General features: G+C 43.4%; 1 protein-coding gene across 1 annotated transcript in view; it reads left to right on the forward strand.

Annotated features, from left to right (window-relative positions):
• Positions 1–739: 739 nt before the first annotated feature.
• SDC3 (syndecan 3) overlaps positions 740–20663 on the forward strand; it is a gene marked incomplete at its 5' end in the record, with an annotated part of 76600 nt that continues 56676 nt past the window's right edge. Inside the window, one exon of the mRNA XM_081335404.1 lies at positions 740–838. Within this exon, the coding sequence (XP_081191530.1) occupies positions 740–838 (99 nt within the window). The remainder of the gene's footprint in view (positions 839–20663) is intronic.

Genomic DNA, 20663 nt, shown 5'->3' on the forward strand with positions numbered 1-20663 from the left:
GGGACGAGTAACAGGCGCTCGCTCGGGATTCGGACCCGCCACACTGCCGACCTTCTGATCGACAAGCTCAGCGTCCTAACCCACTGAGCCACCGCGTCCCTTGAGGACTCCTTATAAATCATTTAAAAAAATGGGATGAACGGGCAAGGCTTGAGCTGAGCCTTTTTTTTTTCTTTTTTGCATTGCGACTCGTCACCGCAGCGGCAGACGCCGAGTTGGCGGGAACGGGCGTGGGGGAGCCCGAGCGGGCGCTAGAGGGCGCCGCAGCCCCTCCGTCTCTCTCCCCCCCCCCCCGCCGCCGCCTCCTCCTCCTCCCAGCCGCTGAGCGAATGGAAAGGGATCGGCAGCGCAGGTTTCCTGAGCGGGGGAAGGAGCGGGGCGCGCTCTTGATCGTTGCGGTCCCGGCGCCGCGGGCGACTCTGGGCTGGAGCCGGAGGGAGGAGGAGGAGGCGTCCCAGCCGCCATCCTTGCAAGCTCGGGCCGGCCTCCGCCCTGCTTAATTTGCTGCATCTCCCGCTCCCAGCTTCGCGGTTGACCTCCCGCAGCCTCGCCGCCTTCCTCCTCCTCCTCCTCCTTCCAGCCGCTGCGTTGCTCCGGGTTTCTGGTTGCACCGGGAACAAAGGAAGGGCACTTGCCTCCCCCCCTCCCCGTCCCTCCCCTCCCCTCTCTTGTCCCTCTGGGCTCCCGACGCGTCGGGCAGCCGGATCGGCCGTGCCTTCCTCGTCCAGCCGGAATCGAAATGCCTCGGCTGCTGCCGTCGAGGCCCCGCAGCCAGGCAGGGCTGCCGCCGCCGCCGCCGCTCCTGCTCCTCCTGCTCCTGGCAGGCCACGTCGCCCGGGTAAGTGACCTCTGCCGCGCCTTCCAGGCATCCCGGGCCGGCGGCTCTCGTCCGTCCGGGGCTGGGCCAGCTTTGGGGCGCCCCCCGTCTTCTCTTCCGGGCTCCCCTCTGGCTTCCGTTCCGCCTGGAGGGCGTCTGCCGTGGGTGGTCGGGCAAGGAGAGGAGAGGGCGCATTGCTCTTGCCTTCGGGCCTTTTTTTTTTTTAAAGAGGGGGGATGCTGAAGCGGGGAAGGGGGGGTTCACCATAATGCGAGACTCCGGACTTCCCTGAGCGGCGGGGTGGGGGCGCTTTTGGAAAGAAGCGAATGCAGGGAATGCGAGGGGTTCCCAAGGCTGTAAACCAGTCCTGCTGAATAGTGGGGTGGGGGTGGGTGGGGGCGAGACCCCTCTAGGCATTTGGCTGCCGAGGGGAGGGTCTGGACGGCTCCTCTGCTTTTAGGAGCATCTCTCTCTCTCCCTTGGCTGAGCGGGGCGGAGGGCGTGTGTGGCTTGGAGGTGGGGTGTTGGTGTTGGGGGGGGGGTTGGTGGTGGAGAGAAAGAGGGGAGTCTGAATGAGCAGCAGCTGCCGCCGTTTGCGATGAAGGGGATCGGTGGGTTCGCCTGGTTTGGAGGAATTAGCCAGTGCCTCACACGCCCCTCTTTTTTGGAGTGTGTGTGTGTGTGTGGGGGGGGTTTGCATCATGCTCCTGAACCCGAGAAGAGGATCGGGCCGGCCGGCTTGCTGGAGGGTATCGAACCGCTCCGAAGCAAGTCAAGGGAGTGTCCATCTCCCGGAGTGAATGGGTCTAGTTAGATGCTGGCCGAATTGGTTTGGAAAGAAAGCGGAGCGGGGAGGGGTCCCGGTCGTTGCATACTCCCAGGTCAGCACGTTGAAGGTTGCAGCTTTGCTGGAGAATTAAGACAACCCCTCCCTCCCCTTTCCTTCCCTGGGGCAGGTGTAGCTCTAGTTGCAAAAGTCTTTATAGACAGGAGAGGAGAGGAGAAAGTGTTATCTCCCCTGCCCCAATTTGATTGCACAGCTTGAGTCATTTGAACGGGGGTCCGGCCACGCCAAGGGGGTCCGGCCACGCCAAACGTCATCTGCAAATCTTCAGCTCTCAGCTCTTTTTCCTCTGGCCTGTATAAACTCCCCTTTTGGGAGGGTGATAGGAGAGGGTGGGAGGCGGGGTGGGGAAAGGTGAGCTATGATGTCATTTGAAGGTCGATGGGTTTGCATGGAGGGGGCATTTCCTCCCCTCCCGTTCTTGCTTTGCTGTGTAGCACTGGTGTCTCTTGTGGGTGTGGGTGGGTGGGGGACGGAGGAAAGGATTTATGTACAGGATTATATGTAGAACGATATTTGCTTGTCAGCTCAGTGGGTCAAGGTCTGCAGGGAAATAAAGGGAGGGTTGAGTGGGGTGGGGGTGCACCATAATCCTCTTAGCTTCCCTGTTCAGTCTTTCCGGGTTCAGCTCCCTTGTCCAGCAGAAGCAAAGTAAAAGTAATAAAAGAGAAAGTGCCTCCCATTTGAATGTCTCTTCCAAAGTGGGGAAAGGATTGCCGACTCCCCTATCTAGAGAGACCTATGACTGCTTCATGGGCAAAAGCTGGGAAGGAGGGGTCTTGACGGGGGAAATGGAAATAGGGGCTGTTCAATGAATCCCATGGCCAGGGGGGGTGGTCCCATGTTACTTTCCCTCCTATGTTTTTAGGACTCTGAAGCCTGCAAGGGGTGTGGCTGGTGTTGGGGTGGTGGTGACATCATCAGAATGGGGCGTGGCTGAAAGCATCCATCCTTTTACACTTTGGGAAAGGGGTAAAGTTTGATAGAAGAAGGGTGTGTTATGCCTATTGTTTTCACTGGCCCTAGAAAAGAGTGGTAAAAAAACCCCCAATCATACCTCTTGGGGTGTGGAGGATGCCCACGTTTGGTATTTGCCCTGGGTAGGTGGGACTTGAGGATATCATGAATTCTGAAGCTGTGACATTATTGAAGAGGTACTTTTTAACAAGGGTATGTGTGGCTTTCAAGGGCCCCATTGCTGGCTAAGAGGGATAGAAGCAGTAGCCCATCTGGCAGAATAGCACATTCAGTATGCTGGTCTAGGGTCTAGACAAATGCAGTATGACATCACTGGGGCTGTGAAAGCCTAGGGCAGGGGTCTGCAACCTTGGCAACTTTAAGACTTGTGGACTTCAGCTCCACAAGTCTTAAAGTTGCCAAGGTTTGAGACTTGTGGACTTCAGCTGAAGTCCACAAGTCTCAAAGTTGTCAAGGTTGCAGACCTCTGGCCTAGGGAAGAGACTGGGACTCAGGGATTGAGGGCATACCATAGGTAGTCCTCAACTTACGACTACTATTGGGACCGGTGACTTGTGCTTGATTTGACCATCTTTTTTGCCGTGGTTGTTAAGTGATCAGCGCAGTTGTTAAGTGAAGCATGGGATCCTTAAGGCAAATCTGGCTTTCCCCATTGACTTTGCTTGTTGGAAGCTGGCTGAGAGAATGCTGCAACCATTGTAAAAACAGGCTGGTTGCCAAGCAACTGAATTTGGATCCTGTAACTTGGGGATGCTGCAACAGTTGTAAGTGCGAGTCATAAGTCCCATTTTTCCCCAGTGCAGTTGTAACTTCAAATGGCTGTTAAAAGAGTGGTTATAAGTCAGAGACTACCTGTACATCCATGAAGAAGATCTCAAGATGTTTCTCTGGTAACCTATAATGAACAAGTCCAGAGTCTAAAGACTCCAGTGTAAAGCTGATCTGGGCTATCTGGCACTATCCTCTTTATCCTGCATCCTTCTGCTCTGATTGCATAATGTTGGCCATTGTTCAAATTGTTGGCCAGTGTGTTGCCAAGATGACTTCATGTTCTACATTCAGCTTACCTGAATGTTGGGAAGGATCGTCCTGTGGCAGAATCTGTCTGTCCTAATATAAATTCAGTGGCTGTGAGCCTGATTCGTGTGCCTTATTCACAGCCTCTGAGGTCACTCTCAGATGCCTCCAGGATGCTGATGGGAAATTTAGTGGAGAAAAATCCTCTAAACTTCCTGAAGCTACTTTATTGCTATCTTTGGCTGCTGTTGTGCCTGAAACTTCCTAATTCCTGTGTCTCAGAGTAAAGCTCCGTTAAAATCCATTGCTGTAGTGCCACAAGGCAGGGTGAGAGGAACAGGCAAAGGAATGGGTTTGAGGGCATCAGAAGTATGCATGCTTCCATTATTAAATAAATGAAGTTCAGCCTTGCAACATTTCAGATGTATGATTATCTTAAACAGAGAGTCATAGGCAAAGTCCCCCCACAACCCATTGCAGATAATTGGAGGGTTTACTTGGGTTTTTTGGTGTGTATCTGTGGGGTAACTTGGAGTCAGTTTGGAGTTTTCTTGGCAAGATTTTTCAAAAGTGATTGGCCACTGCCTTCTTTTTCCTAGGGCTGAGAGAGTATAGAGTAGAGTGGAGTGGAGTGGAGTGGAATGGAATGGAATATAGGATGGGATAGAATAGGATGGGATTCTTTATTGGCCAAGTGTGATTGGACACACAAACAAGCAACGAGTGATAGATCATGATCATAATTATAAAATACAATTATCATAAATCATAATATACAAAACTCAGTGATAATCAGAGGATACTAAAGAAGCAATCAGCATAAATCATACTGGGGTACTAAATAAAAACAATATAAATCGTTAGGTACAGGCTACAAAGTTATAGTCATAAGAAGATAAGGTAATAGGTAATAGGAAAGATGAGAAGGATAATAGTAATACACTGTAGTTTTGACTGTTGTGGGATTTAGTTGTTTAGCAGAGTGATGGCATCGGGGAAATAATGTCTTTGTGTCTAGTTGTTTTGGCGTGCAATGCCCTGTAGCATTGTCTTGAGGGAAGAAGTTGAAACGGTTCATGTCCAGTATGGGAGGGGGTCTGTAGATATTTTCTTAGCCCTTTTTCTGACTCGTGAAGTATACAGCTCCTCAATGGAAAGCAGGAAGAACGTTCTTTGTTGTGCTTTTTTGATGACATTTTTGATGTGAGGTGTCCATTTGAGGTCTTCAGATATTATAGAACCTAGAAACTTGGGGGCCTCTACTGTTAATACTGTGTCATCTAGCATTGGAAGAGGTGGTAGAATAGGAGGGCTTCTCCTAAAATCTACTCTCGTCTCTACAGTTTTGAGTGTGTTCAGTTCAAGATTGTTCCAGCCACGCCACAAGGCTAGTAGTTCAACTTTCCATCTGTATGCAGATTTGTCTGCTGTCTTGAATGAGACCAATCACTGTTGTATCGTCTGCAAACTTCAGTCCTTTTATAGAGGGATCCTTTGAGATGCAGTCGTTGGTATATAGAGAGAAGAGTAGTGGAGAGAGCTCACAGCCCGGGGAGGGGGGCTGTGTTAATTGTTCAGGTATCTGGTGTAATTTTGCCTAGCTTCACCTGCTGCTTCCTATCTTAGAAAGCTTATGATCCACTTACAGGTGTAGTCAGGCACGGCTAGCGAATCAGTTTAGAGCAGACATGTCAAACACAAGGCCAGGGGCCGGATCCGGCCCGCGAAGTGGTTTCATGTGGCCCGCGAAGCCATCCTGGAAACAGTGAGGGAACGGCCCCCACTGCCTTGGCCCTGGCCCAGAGATCCTCCTTCTGCCAGAGACCCTCAGATCTGTCCCACTCCTGCCCAGGCCCCCATAGGCAGCCTTGAGGCGAACGATGTAAAGCTGGCCACGCCCACCCAGTAGGCCATACGCACTCTAGCCACGCCCACCCAGTAGGCCACGCCCACCCTGGCCATACCCACCTGGCCCCCTGAGGGCAACCGCAATGCTGATGCGGCCCTCAGTGAAATTGAGTTTGACACCCCTGGTTTAGATAGAAGCATATCTGGAATGATGGTATTGAATACCGAGCTGAAGTCTGCAAAAAGGATCCTTGCATAGGTCCTTGGAGATTCAAGATGTTGTATGATGTGGTACAGAGCCATATGTGACAGGCCCAGGCCAAGGACACCGCTCTGGCTTCATGCGTAAGGCAGGACTAGAACTCACAGTCTCCTGGTCCCTAGCCTCCTGCTTTAACCACTACACCAGACCGCCTGTCTACATGGTATTAAGAGCTGGAAAAAAAAAGAAAAAGAAATGAAGGGTGGGGGAAAAAAAATCAAAAGTGAATGGCCTCCAGCTTTTCTTTCTGATAACCTTTTTTCCGCTTTTCGTATTTTTCTTTCCTCTTTTATTTTTTTCTGCCATTCTTCTTTCACAACAGTAGCTTGCGGCAGAGCTTTCGCCAGCAACTGGCAGGGAACGCTTCCAACAAGTTTTTGAAATTAGACTGAGGGTTGTGGCTGGCTTGAATTGCTCATCTTAAAATGAAATAATTGCTGTGAAACTCACTGGCACACATAAGATAGCTCTTTCCTCCTGTGGCTCCCACTGGCCAGATTCACATAATGCATTTTCTTCTCCGAGTTAATATAAAACAGTTATCATCTGCCTCTCCCTCCCTCTCCCTCCTTCCCTCTCTCTGTCCTTCCCTCCCTCCCCCCCCCCCCGGTCTCTCGTATACTTTATACCAGATGTGCATGCGGCCCTACAGGCTGCTAGTAATGTAGCCCCACAATGTTGTAATAAAAACATAAAAAGTAAAGGAAGTTTGTTCTTTAAATACATTAACTATGTTATATATATTTATATGTGGCCAAGACAATTCCTTTTCACTCAGTGTGGCCCAGGTAAGCCAGAAGGTTGGATGCCCATGTTTTATATCATGTTCTGAGACTACGGCTGAGTTTTCAAAGCATACAGAGGTGCAAACTGACAATCCTCTTTTAACTAGTCTGGCGTACTGTTTAGTGTGTTGTGAGAACTACTCGTGTTTTCCCTGAGAATAAGACCAAGTCTTATATTAATTTTTGCTCCAAAAGATGCATTAGGACTTATTTTCTGGTTAGGGCTTATATTTGGGGAAATATGGTACTAAATGTGTCCGTCTGGCTGAAGATCTTAACTGGGGCTTATTTTTGGGGTGGTGCTTATATTATGAGCATCCTGAAAAATCATGCTAGGGCTTATTTTCTGGATGGATCTTATTTTGGGGGAAACACAGTAGGTATGTCTAGCTTTATTGCTTCTTGGACCAAGGTTGATTTGTATTAATTGCCTTTTCTTGCTGGTGCTCCCACATAGAAGGAGCTTTATAAATCATGTGGTCTTGCATTCCTCCTTATTGCCGAAAATTACGAGATGGAGTTGAAATGCAGAAAAACAAGCCCTGATTCGTAAACAATCTCTTGGTATTTATGAGTTAGCAAAGAGCTTTTTGTCAACCAGATAGATATTGGGTAGGGAAACCTTTGACTGAATTTCTGTAGATTAAGGGAATACTAGCTGGGACGCAGTGGCTCAGTGTGTTAGGACGCTGAGCTTGTCGATCAGAAGGTCGGCAGGTTGGCGGGTCAAATCCCGAGTGCCGCGTAGCAGAGTGAGCGCCTGTTACTCGTCCCAGCTTCTGCCAACCTAGCAGTTCGAAAGCACGTAAAAATGCAAGTAGAAAAATAGGGACCACTACAGTGGGAAGGTAACAGCGTTCCGTGCGCCTTTGGCGTCTAGTCATGCCGGCCACATGACCACGGAGAGGTCTTCGGACAAGCGCTGGCTCTTCGGCTTTGAAACGGAGATGAGCACCGGCCCCTAGAGTCGGAAACGACTAGCACGCATGTGCGGGGGAACCTTTACCTTTACCTAGCTGGGTTCAAAGCAACATGTGTAAAAGGGCTTCTAGATCTGGATCATGGAATCCAGATGACCAACAATGCAGGGAACTAAATATTCTTATTCTTTATTACCATTTTGAAGTCTTCTGGAGTTATGCAGCCCAGAACTGGTGCTGAAGTAACATATATTTGTTGGTTTTGGCTTAGTATGACCTGTAAATCTGGCTCTTCTCTAGAGATTTTTCAGAATTGGGTCTCAGCCTTATTAACGACAGTCTTCTGAACTGCCAGTTTAGTCACTGTCTGAAGTCCTCTTCAGTGCTCTTGGCAATTTTAAGTTGTGTGGATTTCCAGAATTCCACAGCAAATGTTGGTTGGAAATTTCTGGGAGCTGAAATCCACCTATCTTAAAGTTGACAAGTTTGAAAAACACTGCTCTAGACTCATCTGAGCCAATATAAGAAAACATACCCCTACCCCCTCCAAAAAAAAGTACCTCAAAGGAAAATAATTCTGCAACATGGTATTTTTATAACTGGAGCAAGAAAAGGACAATCTTTGAATGGGTGTGTGATTAGGTAAATGTATTCTGATAATTGTTGTTTGCAACATTCTGTGTCTGTATAACAGGAAGCCACTGAAAAAAGATTCAGCATATAGGCTGCAGACGATTAAAAAAAACTATTTTAATAGCTGAAAATAACCTGTTTATCCAAACGATGCTCTTATTTCCTAAACAGTCTGCTCTCTGTATAAACAACTTCATCTATTTAATTCTTTTAGTTTGATTTTAAGCATGCACAGAGACAAATATTTATAGGAATTAGCTTACTTAATTAGCAGACCATCCATTTCCCAAGTATACTTTTCTGAAAGTTTATCATGAAAGAAACACAAACTTTGACCTTAGTATAAATTGTAGTTTTTTTGTTTTTTTTTTCTTTTAAAATCCTCCATCTCTTGCAATGACTACTTGGAGTTGCTAAGAAATGTTTTGACTCTACCAGAAGGCACTAAGAATTAACAACAACAAAAAAACTTGTCACTGTGATGGGTTACGAAAGACAAATGTTAAGCAACTGGAAGCCAGTGTCTAGGGACACCATGTCAAGTTTGCAAAGACGTCCCGGAAGGATTCATCTACTGTTTAATTCCTGATTGAATGAGTAAAGGCAACTATTCCATCAGCAGCTGGGGAAAATGGCTATGGTCGAGTTAGGTCAAATTTCTACTGTCCCTCCAGGTGTGTGCTGAACACTTGCTAGGTGTGAAGCTTGTTGGTTTGGTGTCTATGGCAGGGGTGTCAAACTCAATTTCATTGAGGGCCGCATCAGCATTGCAGTTGCCCTCAGGGGGCCGGGTGGGTATGGCCAGGGTGGGCGTGGCCTAATGGGTGGGCGTGGCTAGAGTGCGTATGGCCTACTGGGTGGGCGTGGCCAGCTCTACATCGTTCGCATCAAGGGTGCCTATGGGGGCCTGGGCAGGAGTGGGACAGATCTGAGGGTCTCTGGCAGAAGGAGGGTCTCTGGGCCAAGGCCAAGACAGTGGGGGCCGTTCCCTCACTGTTTCCAGGATGGCTTCGGGGGCCACATGAAACCACTTCGCGGGCCGGATCCGGCCCCCGGGCCTTGTGTTTGACATGTCTGGTCTATGGAGAGTCTCAATAATCCAGGTCATGGTTGTCCCAAAGGTGCTTTTTCAAAAGGCAACTGGACTTTTTTTGTTTTTGCTTGGAGATGTTTCACTTCTCATCCAAGAAGCTTCTTTAGCTTCTTCTTCATAACTGAAGAAGCTTCTTGGATGAGAAGCAAAACGTCTTCAAGCAAAAACAAAGCAAGTCCAGTTGCCTTTTGAAAAAGCACCTTTGGGAGTTGTTGGTTTGGATTTATTTTCTGTCTTAGCATAATGTTTTGGTTCAGTCCTTGCCATGGTTGAGTTGTATAATTTATAGCTTTAGGTGTTTCATATAGTTTAATATTTGCACCTTGTCGTGATGTTAATTTTTGTTTAGGAGTTTTGTATGATTTTATTGGCTTGGGATTCTTTTCTTTTGTATTTCTCTATGAGATTGCCTTTAAATTAATGAAGTGTGATCTAAAAACATGAGAAGTAAGTGAGCTTGCTTTATGACTTAGTGCCATATCTGAAACCATACAGAGAACAGCAACAAAGATGATTAGGAGACTGGAGGCTAAAACATATAAAGAACGGTTGCTGGAATTGGGTATGTCTAGTCTAATGAAGAGAAGGACTAGGGATGACATGATAGCAGTGTTCTCAGGGGCTGCCACAAAGAAGAGGGAGTCAAGCTATTCTCCAAAGCACCTGAAGGCAGGACAAGAAGCCATGGATGGAAACTAATCAAACAGAGAAGCAACCCAGAACTAAGGAGAAGTTTTCTGACAGTTAGAACAATTAATCAGTGGAACAACCTGCCTCCAGAAGTTGTCAATGCTCCAACACTGGAGGTTTTTAAGAAGAGACTGGACAACCATTTGTCTGAAATGGTACAGGGTAGTGGTGTCAAACTCGCAATGTCACGTGACGTTTCACGACCCATCGCGACTTTTTCACGGTTTAGCGTGATGCATCTGGCCTGCAGGACAGCAGTTTGACACCCCTGATATAGGGTTTTCTGCCTGAGCAGGAGTTTGGACTAGAAGACCTTCAAGGTCCCTTCCAATTATTATTATTATTATTATTATTATTATTATTATTATTATTATTATTATTATTATTATTAGCATCAGCATCAGCATCAGCATCAGCATCATTACTATGGTTTATTCAGTAAACATGCATGGTTAATGCATGTTATAGATCCCATTTACAACACAATCTTAGTCTAAGCCATAAATAAGGAATCCACATTAAGGCTTAGTATATGTCAATGTCATTACTAAAATCTGTAGGTGTAAATAAGAAAAGAATTGACTCAACTCTCATAAATGTTATCCCCTCTAGACATAGTTACACCTGAATCCATCCTCATGTCTACTGCATTGAAATTCTCGAGGGATACTTCCCAGCACATATACAATCTAGGCTACAGATTTTCCCTCTTAATTTTTTCCTGCTGTGACAGAAATTGCTCGTTATCCACAAGATCATTTTCAAAGGCCAAGCATCTGGACACCAAAGACTGCTTCAGCATAAAAGCCAATTCAGTGTTTAGTGGTACCTTGGTACTCATTGTTAATTGGTTCCAGCTTGATGAGTACCAAAATGATGAATACCAAACACATTTTTCAAATAAAGAATGATGTAGTGAGTCACAAGGCAGCCAACAAGTTCTAGCGTGTGTGTTGAGTACCAAGCAAACAATGAGTAACAGGACAAACTTTTCAAGTCAAAATGCATTGAGTACCAAATTCATTGAGTTTCAAACCAGTTGAGTACCAAGGTACCATTGTATTTCTAGGGTTCACATCTCATGCTAACCCATGGCTTGTTTAAACAATGTCTAAATAAATGAACCACAAAAACTTGAGTTCCATCTAACATGTTAAACCAAACAACTACTTAAAGGTTTGGCATAATTTTCTGAACCACAACTATTGTGTTGGGAGTGAAATGACTCAGATGTTTTTAGGGGTTGTCTTGTGGAAGTGAATGACTACTGCTTTAGTCCACAACTGCTAAACAGGTTGAATATCAAGAAATAAACCTGGGTGATATTTTTAATGGATCCTTAAATAGCTTCTTATATATTGTACATGGCATCAAATGCTCCCTTTTTCATTCGTTTATAAGATATATAGTTTAGCTGAACAGAAGTGAAATATTTTGTCCAGAGGAAGCACAAATCTCTAGTTGCATAAATGGTGAAGGTATGGCTAATTGCTACCTCATATTTTAAATTCCTTGGAATTGGCTTATTTGAACCTCAGTCTCTGCTGTCCCTTCTGTTAAGTGTAAGAAAGAAACATAAGAACCATATAGATTGCTTTGTAGTTCTGATCTCATTTTCTGAGGACCAACTGATAGCCTATTTCATTTCTTGGGAATTAAGTGTATATAATTTTGATTGATTGGAACGCTCTTCTGAAGCAGCATATAGGGTCCCATTATTTCTGGACTTCTTGCTAGATAACCTCTCCATGATCTTTTTGGAAGATGAGTTAATAAGCAATATGGTAGAATGACATTGACCATGGACATATCACAGCAAGCCAAAAATTGATTTGCTTGTTTTGAGCTGAACATGATATACAAATTCAGCTTTTCTAGTTGGCATCATGTTCAAATCAAGACAGAACTCTGAGGCTTGAAAATTCCTCAAAGAACAGGTTTATTAGTTATAAAGTATTGGCACGATCAAAGGTGAAACCAAGTCTAAAATTCCCACTAAAATTTCTCAGTTACAAAGTATAATGTCTGACCCATAAAATGATGTCATCAGTACGTTCCCCAATGCATTCATTTGGCAGGCTTTCTACATTGGACTTAAAAATTGGGGTTTAACAGCAACTGGGTCTACACCAGGGTTCTTGTGGACTTCAACTCCCAGAATTCCTCAGCCAACATGCCTGGCTGAGGAATTCTGGGAATTGAAGTCCACGTCATAAAAGGGCCAAGTTTGAAGATCCCTGGTCTACACAGCATCCCAATATAGGCTAAAGGGGAGGGGTGGGTTGTTTGTGAGTTGGTTATAGTTTTATACAAACTTTGGTCATTGTCTACAAATGCGGAGAGAACAACACTATCAGGTTAAATGATAATAACTGGAGTGCAAAATATTTTGTGTGCCTGGCTACTGTGTTCTGTTACCAGGAATTAGCATTTAATATTGTTGTGTGAACCAATCATTCATTGCTCATCAAGCAGGGGACTGGAGCACATGCAGACTGTACTGCATGTTTTAATAATTTGGTTTGGAGTAATGAACACTTATGACTCCATTGAAGGCTCATTTCTTTCAAAACTAGACAGGCATTTTAACAGAAGTGTCAATATTAGCTGAAGTGTTTGCTTAGTTATAACAGCTAGAGAAACTCCATGGTGATTGAGAAAGCGGACTGTGATTGGGAGGCAAAGTGCTTTACATGAGAGAAACCCTGTTTCTTGTAGTCAGTGGGCTGGTAGTGGAGGTTCTGTAGCTCATCTGGTGGGATGTATAAATCATCTAAAGCTGTAATATTCAGGCACAGTTTGGCCCTTCAAAACAGCCTCGCTAGGTTAGACCAAAGTAGGGAATCCACAGGAAGGCTAGAGCTAATTTTATTGAGTTTATTGGCTATCATAAACAGAATTTTGCAAGTCTGATTGTTCTGTACAGGCAGTCTTTGTTTACCATCCGCTGATTCAGTGACTGTCTGAACTTATGATAGTGCTGAACGACGGGGAATTATAACAGATCGTCATAGTTGTGGCTGTTGGAGTGTCCCTATGGTTCATGGGATTGCAATTTGGGCACTTGTCAACTGGTTTGCATTTATGATGGTGGCAGTGCCCCACAGATCACCATTTGTGACCTTCATTGCCAGCTTCTGAGGAGAAAAGTCAATGGGGAAGCCAGTAGAAGGTCGCAAATGGTGATCACAGGATCACAGAATGCTGCACCTGCTCAGGATTTGCCTAATCATGGCAACTGGAATTGGCATAACTGCGGCTGTAAACCAGCAGTCATGTGATTGTCAGTTCTACAGTGAGCCTGTCTGCAGCCATCTTTCTCTTCCTTCTAGGTTGCCACACAGGATGGAGGGAGGGGGGGATTGCCCACTAGTCATAATAATCTTCTGTCCCGTGGGAACCAAGGTCATCTACTGCTCCCGTGATCAGGGATTGAACGTTGTATTAGGAAGCCTGCCAAATGAATGCATTGGGGAACGTACTGATGACATCATTTTGTGGGTGGGACAATATACTTTGTAACTGGGAAATTTTAGTGCGAATTTCAGACATGGTTTCACTTTTGATTGTGCCAATACTTTGTAACTAATAAACCTGTTCTTTGAGGAATTTTCAAGCCTCGGAGTTCTGCTTTATTTGTCTCTGTCTGTCGGAACCCTGACACTGACATTGCACTTTATGACTGTGTCGCTTAGTAAGTTACTGCCAGTCTCAATTACCCTAGTTAAGTGAGAACTAGCAGCAGCTCCTCCACCTTATAGTTCCGTAAAATAGGGAGGCATCTCCCCGAGTTGCTTCTGAATATTATCCTGTTGCTCTGGACTTACAAAATGTTTCCTCCCTCTTTGCCTAGGCATTGGAATCTGTAAATCTCCCGAAGGTCATCTGCTACACTCTTTACACCAGCAGCCCCCAACCTTTGGGGAGTCAGGAGCTGGTTTTGTTGAGAGCAGTTTTTCCACGAACCGGAGGGGGGTTGTGATAGGTTTTGTGTACTGCCTGCATCCTGCACGTATGCGGATGGAGCTTCTGTCACTTGTGTGGCCCAGTTCTTGGTGGTCCACAGCTCAGGGGTTGGGGACCCCTGCTTTACATTTTCTGTGATGCCCTGATAATCCTTTGCCATGTCCACTAATTTGCTGGAAACCCCGTAAAAGACATACCCGATGCTATTGAATGTGCTGGAGCAAGTTGATATGCAAGTTTGCTTTGTTTTTTAGAAATAGGAGATGCTTTGTGTTGCTTTGCAGGGTAGTTTTGAAAGAGGATTCTTCCTGCAGCAATAACAAAGCAAAACCCTTCTGAGCTCTGGATAGCTTTGTTATTTACAAGGATGGTTTAAGCTAAGGACTTAATCCATAATTTACAGTGGGGATGTAATCTCTGTCCTTTAGATGACCCCATTCCCTTCAACCTAATGGTATCTTATCACTAAGAATTACAAACCCATCAGGATAAAAGACATATAATAAATGAATTCATGGTATTTTTTTAAAAAAAATATTTCCCTCTAAAGATTTCTCTTCTTCCATTCCTCCTCCTCCTCCTCCTCCTCCTCCTCCTCCTCCTCCTCCTCCTCCTCCTCCATTTGGTACCCCGTTTTAGCCAGAGGTTTGCTAGATAGCAATGAATGACAACTGAACAGTATTGCTTTATAAATATGAATGATGCATTCCATAAATGAGAATCTCCATTTCAATTACTTTTGTCATTTATCCTAGGAGACCAGGCTCAGCTTACAGTTACATAATGAAAAGAAAAAAGAAGAAGAAAAGAAATAGAGAGAGAAGCAACAAAAGGCAGTTTTTAAAAACATCTCAAGCTCGGAAGAACATCAAACCAGTTCTTCAAGCTTCATTGGTTTCATGGATTGTTTAACCATATTTGACCATGAAAAAAAAAAAGTATTCAGCTGACTGTTTTTCAGAAATAAAGGAGAACGGCATCCTTCAATTGGCTTTTTAAAATTAAAACTCAGTGTTCTTCTGAAAGTTCCTTTCTTTAGGATTCTGAACAAATCTGTTCCTCCTAGTGAAATCTTAGAGGAAGGGCTAATTTTAAATTCAGAGTTTCAAGAATACAGCATGTAGCATCTTGTTTCTCTAACTTGCTTCTGTCTTGGTCACTTACAAATCTAGGTTTTGCTTTCCTTTCTTTTTTCTTGTCCTCTTTCCTTTTTTCTGATCCTAAGATAGCACCTGTCCTTGGTGGCAATTTTAATTTTCCACTAAAGTTTACTCAGGATGGTAACTGATTGCCTTGTGATGTTTTAGGTCTCTCTGGTGTATATTTAGAATAGATGATAATAAAAAACTAAAATGTAACATTTATGATTTGTATCCATACATGGTTTCTTTTGTAGAGATCCAATATTAGGACCACAGAATTCAGCATATTTTTGGTAATGTAAGAGATATTTTCAAACAAGCTTTCCTTGGGGAAAAAATTAAACTGGGACTGTTATAAATGCTTCAGGTTTTTAAGGAAATAAATGAGAGAGAAAGAGATGGCAGCCATTTAGACCTTAACAGAAAATCATATTTTTAGAGAATCTTGCTGAATCGTGGCTTGTTCTGGATGAGATTTAAGCTGTTTCTTCTAGATGGTGACCTCCAGATGTGTGGGATTACAACTCCCATAGTTCCTAGCCAGCCAGGGCAATCTTAAAAAAAAGTCAGGATTCAGAAAGAAAAGCTTCCCATTTCCTATCTCTTTCACCATGCCCTTAAGGCTAAATTTTCTGCTTTGATTGTCGGAGAAGAATAAATTCCACTATGGCTTGTTAACCTCTACTTAGCAACTAGTATTACTGATTTTAATGTCCTGCTCAACTTTAGGTCTTGGACAATTGCGTGTATGACACTCCTGAGTCCTGACCCAATTGAAATGTTCAGTTCCATTCAAAATGTCAAATTCTTTCCATTCAAAATGGTGTTCCAGTTTGAAACATCAAAATGATATCATTTGAAATGTTGGTTGCAATTCTCAGCTGCGCCAGGGGAAAAAAAAAGAATGCTGTTGCATCGGTGTGAAAGTGAAAATGTTATCACATGATTTAAACTGTTCTGATGATTTAATTCCGTATTTTACACAAGGAAGTAGATTTTACCCTGGACACCAGGAACATTTTCTCCCCCCAAACCGTAAGCATTTGAGCAATAAAACAGAACAAGGTTGCCTCTCTTTTGCTGGAGCCGTTTAAACAGAGGTGCGAGAGTTATTTATTGGTATGCTGTATTATACTGGGCAATCTCCAAGGTTCCTTCCAATCTGTTCATTTGGTTGCAGTCATTTGATTTATTTTTTTTAATTATTATTTTAATCCCATTTATATCCCGCCCTTCTTCGAAGACTCAGGGCGGCTTACAATCTAAGCACAAATCAAATGTGCTTAGCAATAGCTTTCATTCTATGTATATATGCCTGCTTATTAGGGCTTTCGCCCCCCCCAAGCGGCATTATTACAAAGTCAGCTTATTGCCCCCAACAATCTGGGTCCCATTACCATCAAATCTCTTAACTCAGGGGATCTCTAACTTTGGGAACTTCAAGACTCCCAGAATTCCTCAGCCAGCCATGGAGTTGAAGTCCAGAAATCTTACAAGTTCCCAAAGTTGGACAATCCAGAGTTAACTGATTCCTTGCACAGTCCTGTTAAGAAGTTGCCTGCTCTCAGCTACTGAAAGCTGAAACTCTGCTTTCCTACGGGACTTAAACTAGAAAAAATGGTTTGCTGGAAGCTCTTGGCATTTAAATGCAGACATGAAGCTTTTCATGAGTTCTGAATGTCTCAGCAAGACCTTTGCACGCGTCTATAACCCAAAGCTTTCTTTAAGCATTCAAGATAAGAAAAGGGAATACAGTAGTTTGCAAACATTCTTTCCTTTTTCTTTTCTTTTTTGTCTGTGAGCTGTGATATTAGCCTCTATATCTGGAGTTGGTAAAAGGGGTTTCCATAATTTAACTGCTGAGTGTAGCATTTTTGGATGTCCCCAATGGATATCACTGTTTCAGTCAATCAGGGGCATAGGTAAATGAGCAATAAACATGTCAATGGGTGAGATGAATGTCTTCACTTCCTCCATATTTTTGTCAAGCTTTGCCAATAGCCTTTTTTGTTTACAATCATGCTGTCTTTCTCTTCTTAGGTTAATGGCTTACAGAAGCAAAAGAAAACAATTTTGGGATCCTAATGTGCTCATTAGCACAAATGTTTTAATTTGTGTACATAACTGTGATGTGAGAGGGGTTGAGGGGTACTGCATGGATGGATACGTTATTTTAAAATTGAGGGCTGCAGTCAAATGGGATATAGTACTGTAGGTGTGTGTGTGTGTTTATTAAAATTTTAAGAGCAATTATAAGAATGAATGTAAGCTAAACTAGAAGAGAGGAGACGAAAAAGAAAGAGAAAAATAGCAGAAAAAGCTAAAAGTGCAATAAAAGAAAACAAGCTTAGAAAAAAGAGAAAGATATAAAGAATAATATAAAGGTTTAAAAACTTCTTATATTTGTCACAACGGTTGTGACAAACACAGAGTAAAAGCAGGAAAGAAAAAAGCAAAATGCAGAAAGAATAAAAAGAAATATAAAACTTTCCCTTGCATCAATTATACACATAATTACAACATTAACTCTTATTTTATGATTACAAAAGAAAGCTCACTCTTTTCTGATACTCAGTTTTTCCCCCCTAATCATCACCGCCCCCCCCTCCCCGTTTCATGTAAAAAGTCTGTAAGGGATTTCCAGTCAGCCATAAATACGGATATTGTTTTTTCTCTAATCAAAGAGGTTGATTTAGATTATATACATGCATTTCTTGGCAACAGCAGGAAGTGGTTTGTCACGGCCTTGTCCTGAAATATAGTTTTGATTTCCCATATAGCTCTGGTATTCCCAAAACAATTTCTCATTTTATTTTTATTTATTTATTTATTTTAATCCCATTTATATCCCGCCCTTCTCCGAAGACTCAGGGCGGCTTACAATTTAAGCACAAACCAATGTGCTTAGCAATAGCCTTCATTCTATGTATATGCCTGCTTATTAGGGCTTCCCCCCCCCCAAGCGGCATTATTACAAAGTCAGCTTATTGCCCCCAACAATCTGGGTCCTCATTTAAGAGCTACCTAGACCCAACTGTAGTTTCCAAGCTCCAAGGTTCAAATGGTTGTGTGGCTTCCCAAGAACCAAGTGTCCCGTACCTACTTTCCATGAGAAGTTGGACATATATTGAAATCTGACACATAATCAATAATCAGGGTCCCATTTTTGAGATTCTGTTTCTTCAATTTACAGTGGCTTTCCCCTCCTAGATGTCTATTTCATGGTCTGGGTTCACATATCATGTAAATAATGATATGATTATTATATAATTATAATGTAGGGGTGGATTTTTTTTGGTTTCTTGTTTTGCTTTGGGCTGAAGATATCAATTGAGCACAGATATTTGGTTTGTTCAATAAAATATGGATATGCAAACCATGCTTTGGTTAATGCAGTATGCAGATATAGCAATAGCACTTAGACTTATATACCGCTTCACAGTGTTTCACAGCCCTTTCTAAGTGGTTAACAGAGTCAGCATATTGCCCCCAACAATCTGACTTCGGAAGGATGGAAGGCTTAGTCAACCTTGAGCTAGTAAAAATCAAACTGCCGAACTGCTGGCAGTCAGCAGTCAGCAGAAATAGCCTGCAGTACTGCATTCTAACCACTGCGCCACCACGGCAGTGAACAACAAATTCAATGGAGTTTATTCATTTTGGTTTCTATAGGATTGCACTCTTTCACTGTACGTCTATATTTGCTTGCCCGAGCATGAATCCAAATGAATCCATTCATTGGATTGCACCGTTGGACCATTAACTCTCCAGATCACTTTAAACACACTGAGACAAAATGCTTAACCTTGGCCAACCCATGTTCTTAAAATGAATGCATCTCTTTGAGCTTTGTGTAAGGTGAGCATAAGAAGTCCTTTCAGTTACGAAACTCAGGACTCGATGTCCTCACCAGAGCTTGGACTTTTTTCTTTTGTGGTTTAACAGTTGTCATACTTAGTATTTGAAGCCACTTCCTTGTTTTCCACACCTGGTCCATTGCTTTTCAGTTTTGTAAATGTTTTGCAAACGTGATTTGTGATTCAAACCAAGTAGTGATGGAAATCACAGTAAAACCATAAAAGAACACGGTCATGTTCTCCAACATTTGAAAAGATAGATAGATAGATAGATAGATGAGATAGATGATAGATAGATAGATGAGATAGATAGAGATAGATGATAGATAGATAGAGATAGAGTGATGAAATAGCTAGATAGAGATAGATGAGAAAGAGAGAAAGAAAGACAGAGACAGAGATAGATGGATGGATAGATAGATAGACAGACAGATAGATAGATAGATAGATCTATACATGGGCTCGAGTTTGGGTAATTTAGCATAATATAACTGTGGACTGAGAGTGTCACTGGCTCAAAGTCATCAGGGACTTTCTGTGGCTGAAGATGGACTAAAATGAGGGTGTCCCCATTGCTAGTCCAGCTCCTTCATCACTCCTTCATCACATGGGCTGTCACCTTGAATGCTCATTGACAGGAGTGGGAGACAAATGATACAATTGGACCACGGAGTCTTAGTCTAGTACCCTCTATCACCATCAGGAGCTAAATGAGCAAGATTTATTTATTTTTCTTGGTTGGATATGAAAGGGAAATACTGAGTGCACATGCTGATATATTCCATTAAATTGTTCCTTTTTAAACCAAAAGAAAGGCGAGTGTCTTATGCTCCCTCCTGTGAAAATGTTGGGGAGCACAGGGCTGCTTTCCAAGACTAGCCATTAAATCACAGTCCTTAAATAAACAGAGAGGCTGAACTCTCGGCCACTCCACTCTCTCTCCCCTTCCGGCCCCCACCCCGGAAACTTAAATGGAACATATTGATCAAAAGTGCTTCTCGTAACCCTTCCCTGCTGCAAATAATGATGTTTACTCTTAGACAGTTGCTGGATCTCATTATAGAAGAAGATCTGCACAACTTATAACTTTGGGGCTGCATCTCTCTCTTTCTCTTTCTTTCTCCCTCTCTCCTTCTCTCCCTCCCTGGATAATAATAATAATAATAAGTTGGAAGGGACCTTGGAGGTCATCTAGTCCAACCCCCTGCTCAGGCAGGAAACCCTATACCATTTCAGGCAAATGGCTGTCCAGTCTCTTCTTAAAAACTTCCAGTGTTGGAGCATTCACCACTTCTGGAGGCATGTTGTTCCACTGGTTAATTGTTCTAACTGTCAGGAAGTTTTTCCTTAGTTCTAAGAAAGAAAGAAAGAAAGAAAGAAAGAAAGAAAGAAAGAAAGAAAGAAAGAAAGAAAGAAAGAAAGAAAGAAAGAAAGAAAGAAAGAAAGAAAGAAAGAAAGAAAGAAAGAAAGAAAGACAGACACAGAGAGACAGAGAGACAGAGAGACAGAGACAGAGACAGAGACAGAGACAGAGACAGGGGGGGGCTGGATCCACATATCACACTGAGCTATATTATTGAATAAGCAGCAATTAGCTGAATTCATACAACATGCCAAGACACAAATAATGGTTTGCAAATTCTGGTGGCTAGGTTGAAACAACATGTCAAGACAGAATTAAAGACTGACACGAAGGCTTCGCTAAATGTGGGGATCCAGCTGGGAGAGACAATGAATAAATGAAACTAAGAAATGAACATCCCACAGTGTGGAAACTTTAGTTAAGAGCAGTGATGGTGTCACGGGGCGCC

This window comes from Vipera berus, assembly GCF_964194415.1.
Source record: "Vipera berus genome assembly, chromosome: 9".
Taxonomy (NCBI): domain Eukaryota; kingdom Metazoa; phylum Chordata; class Lepidosauria; order Squamata; family Viperidae; genus Vipera; species Vipera berus.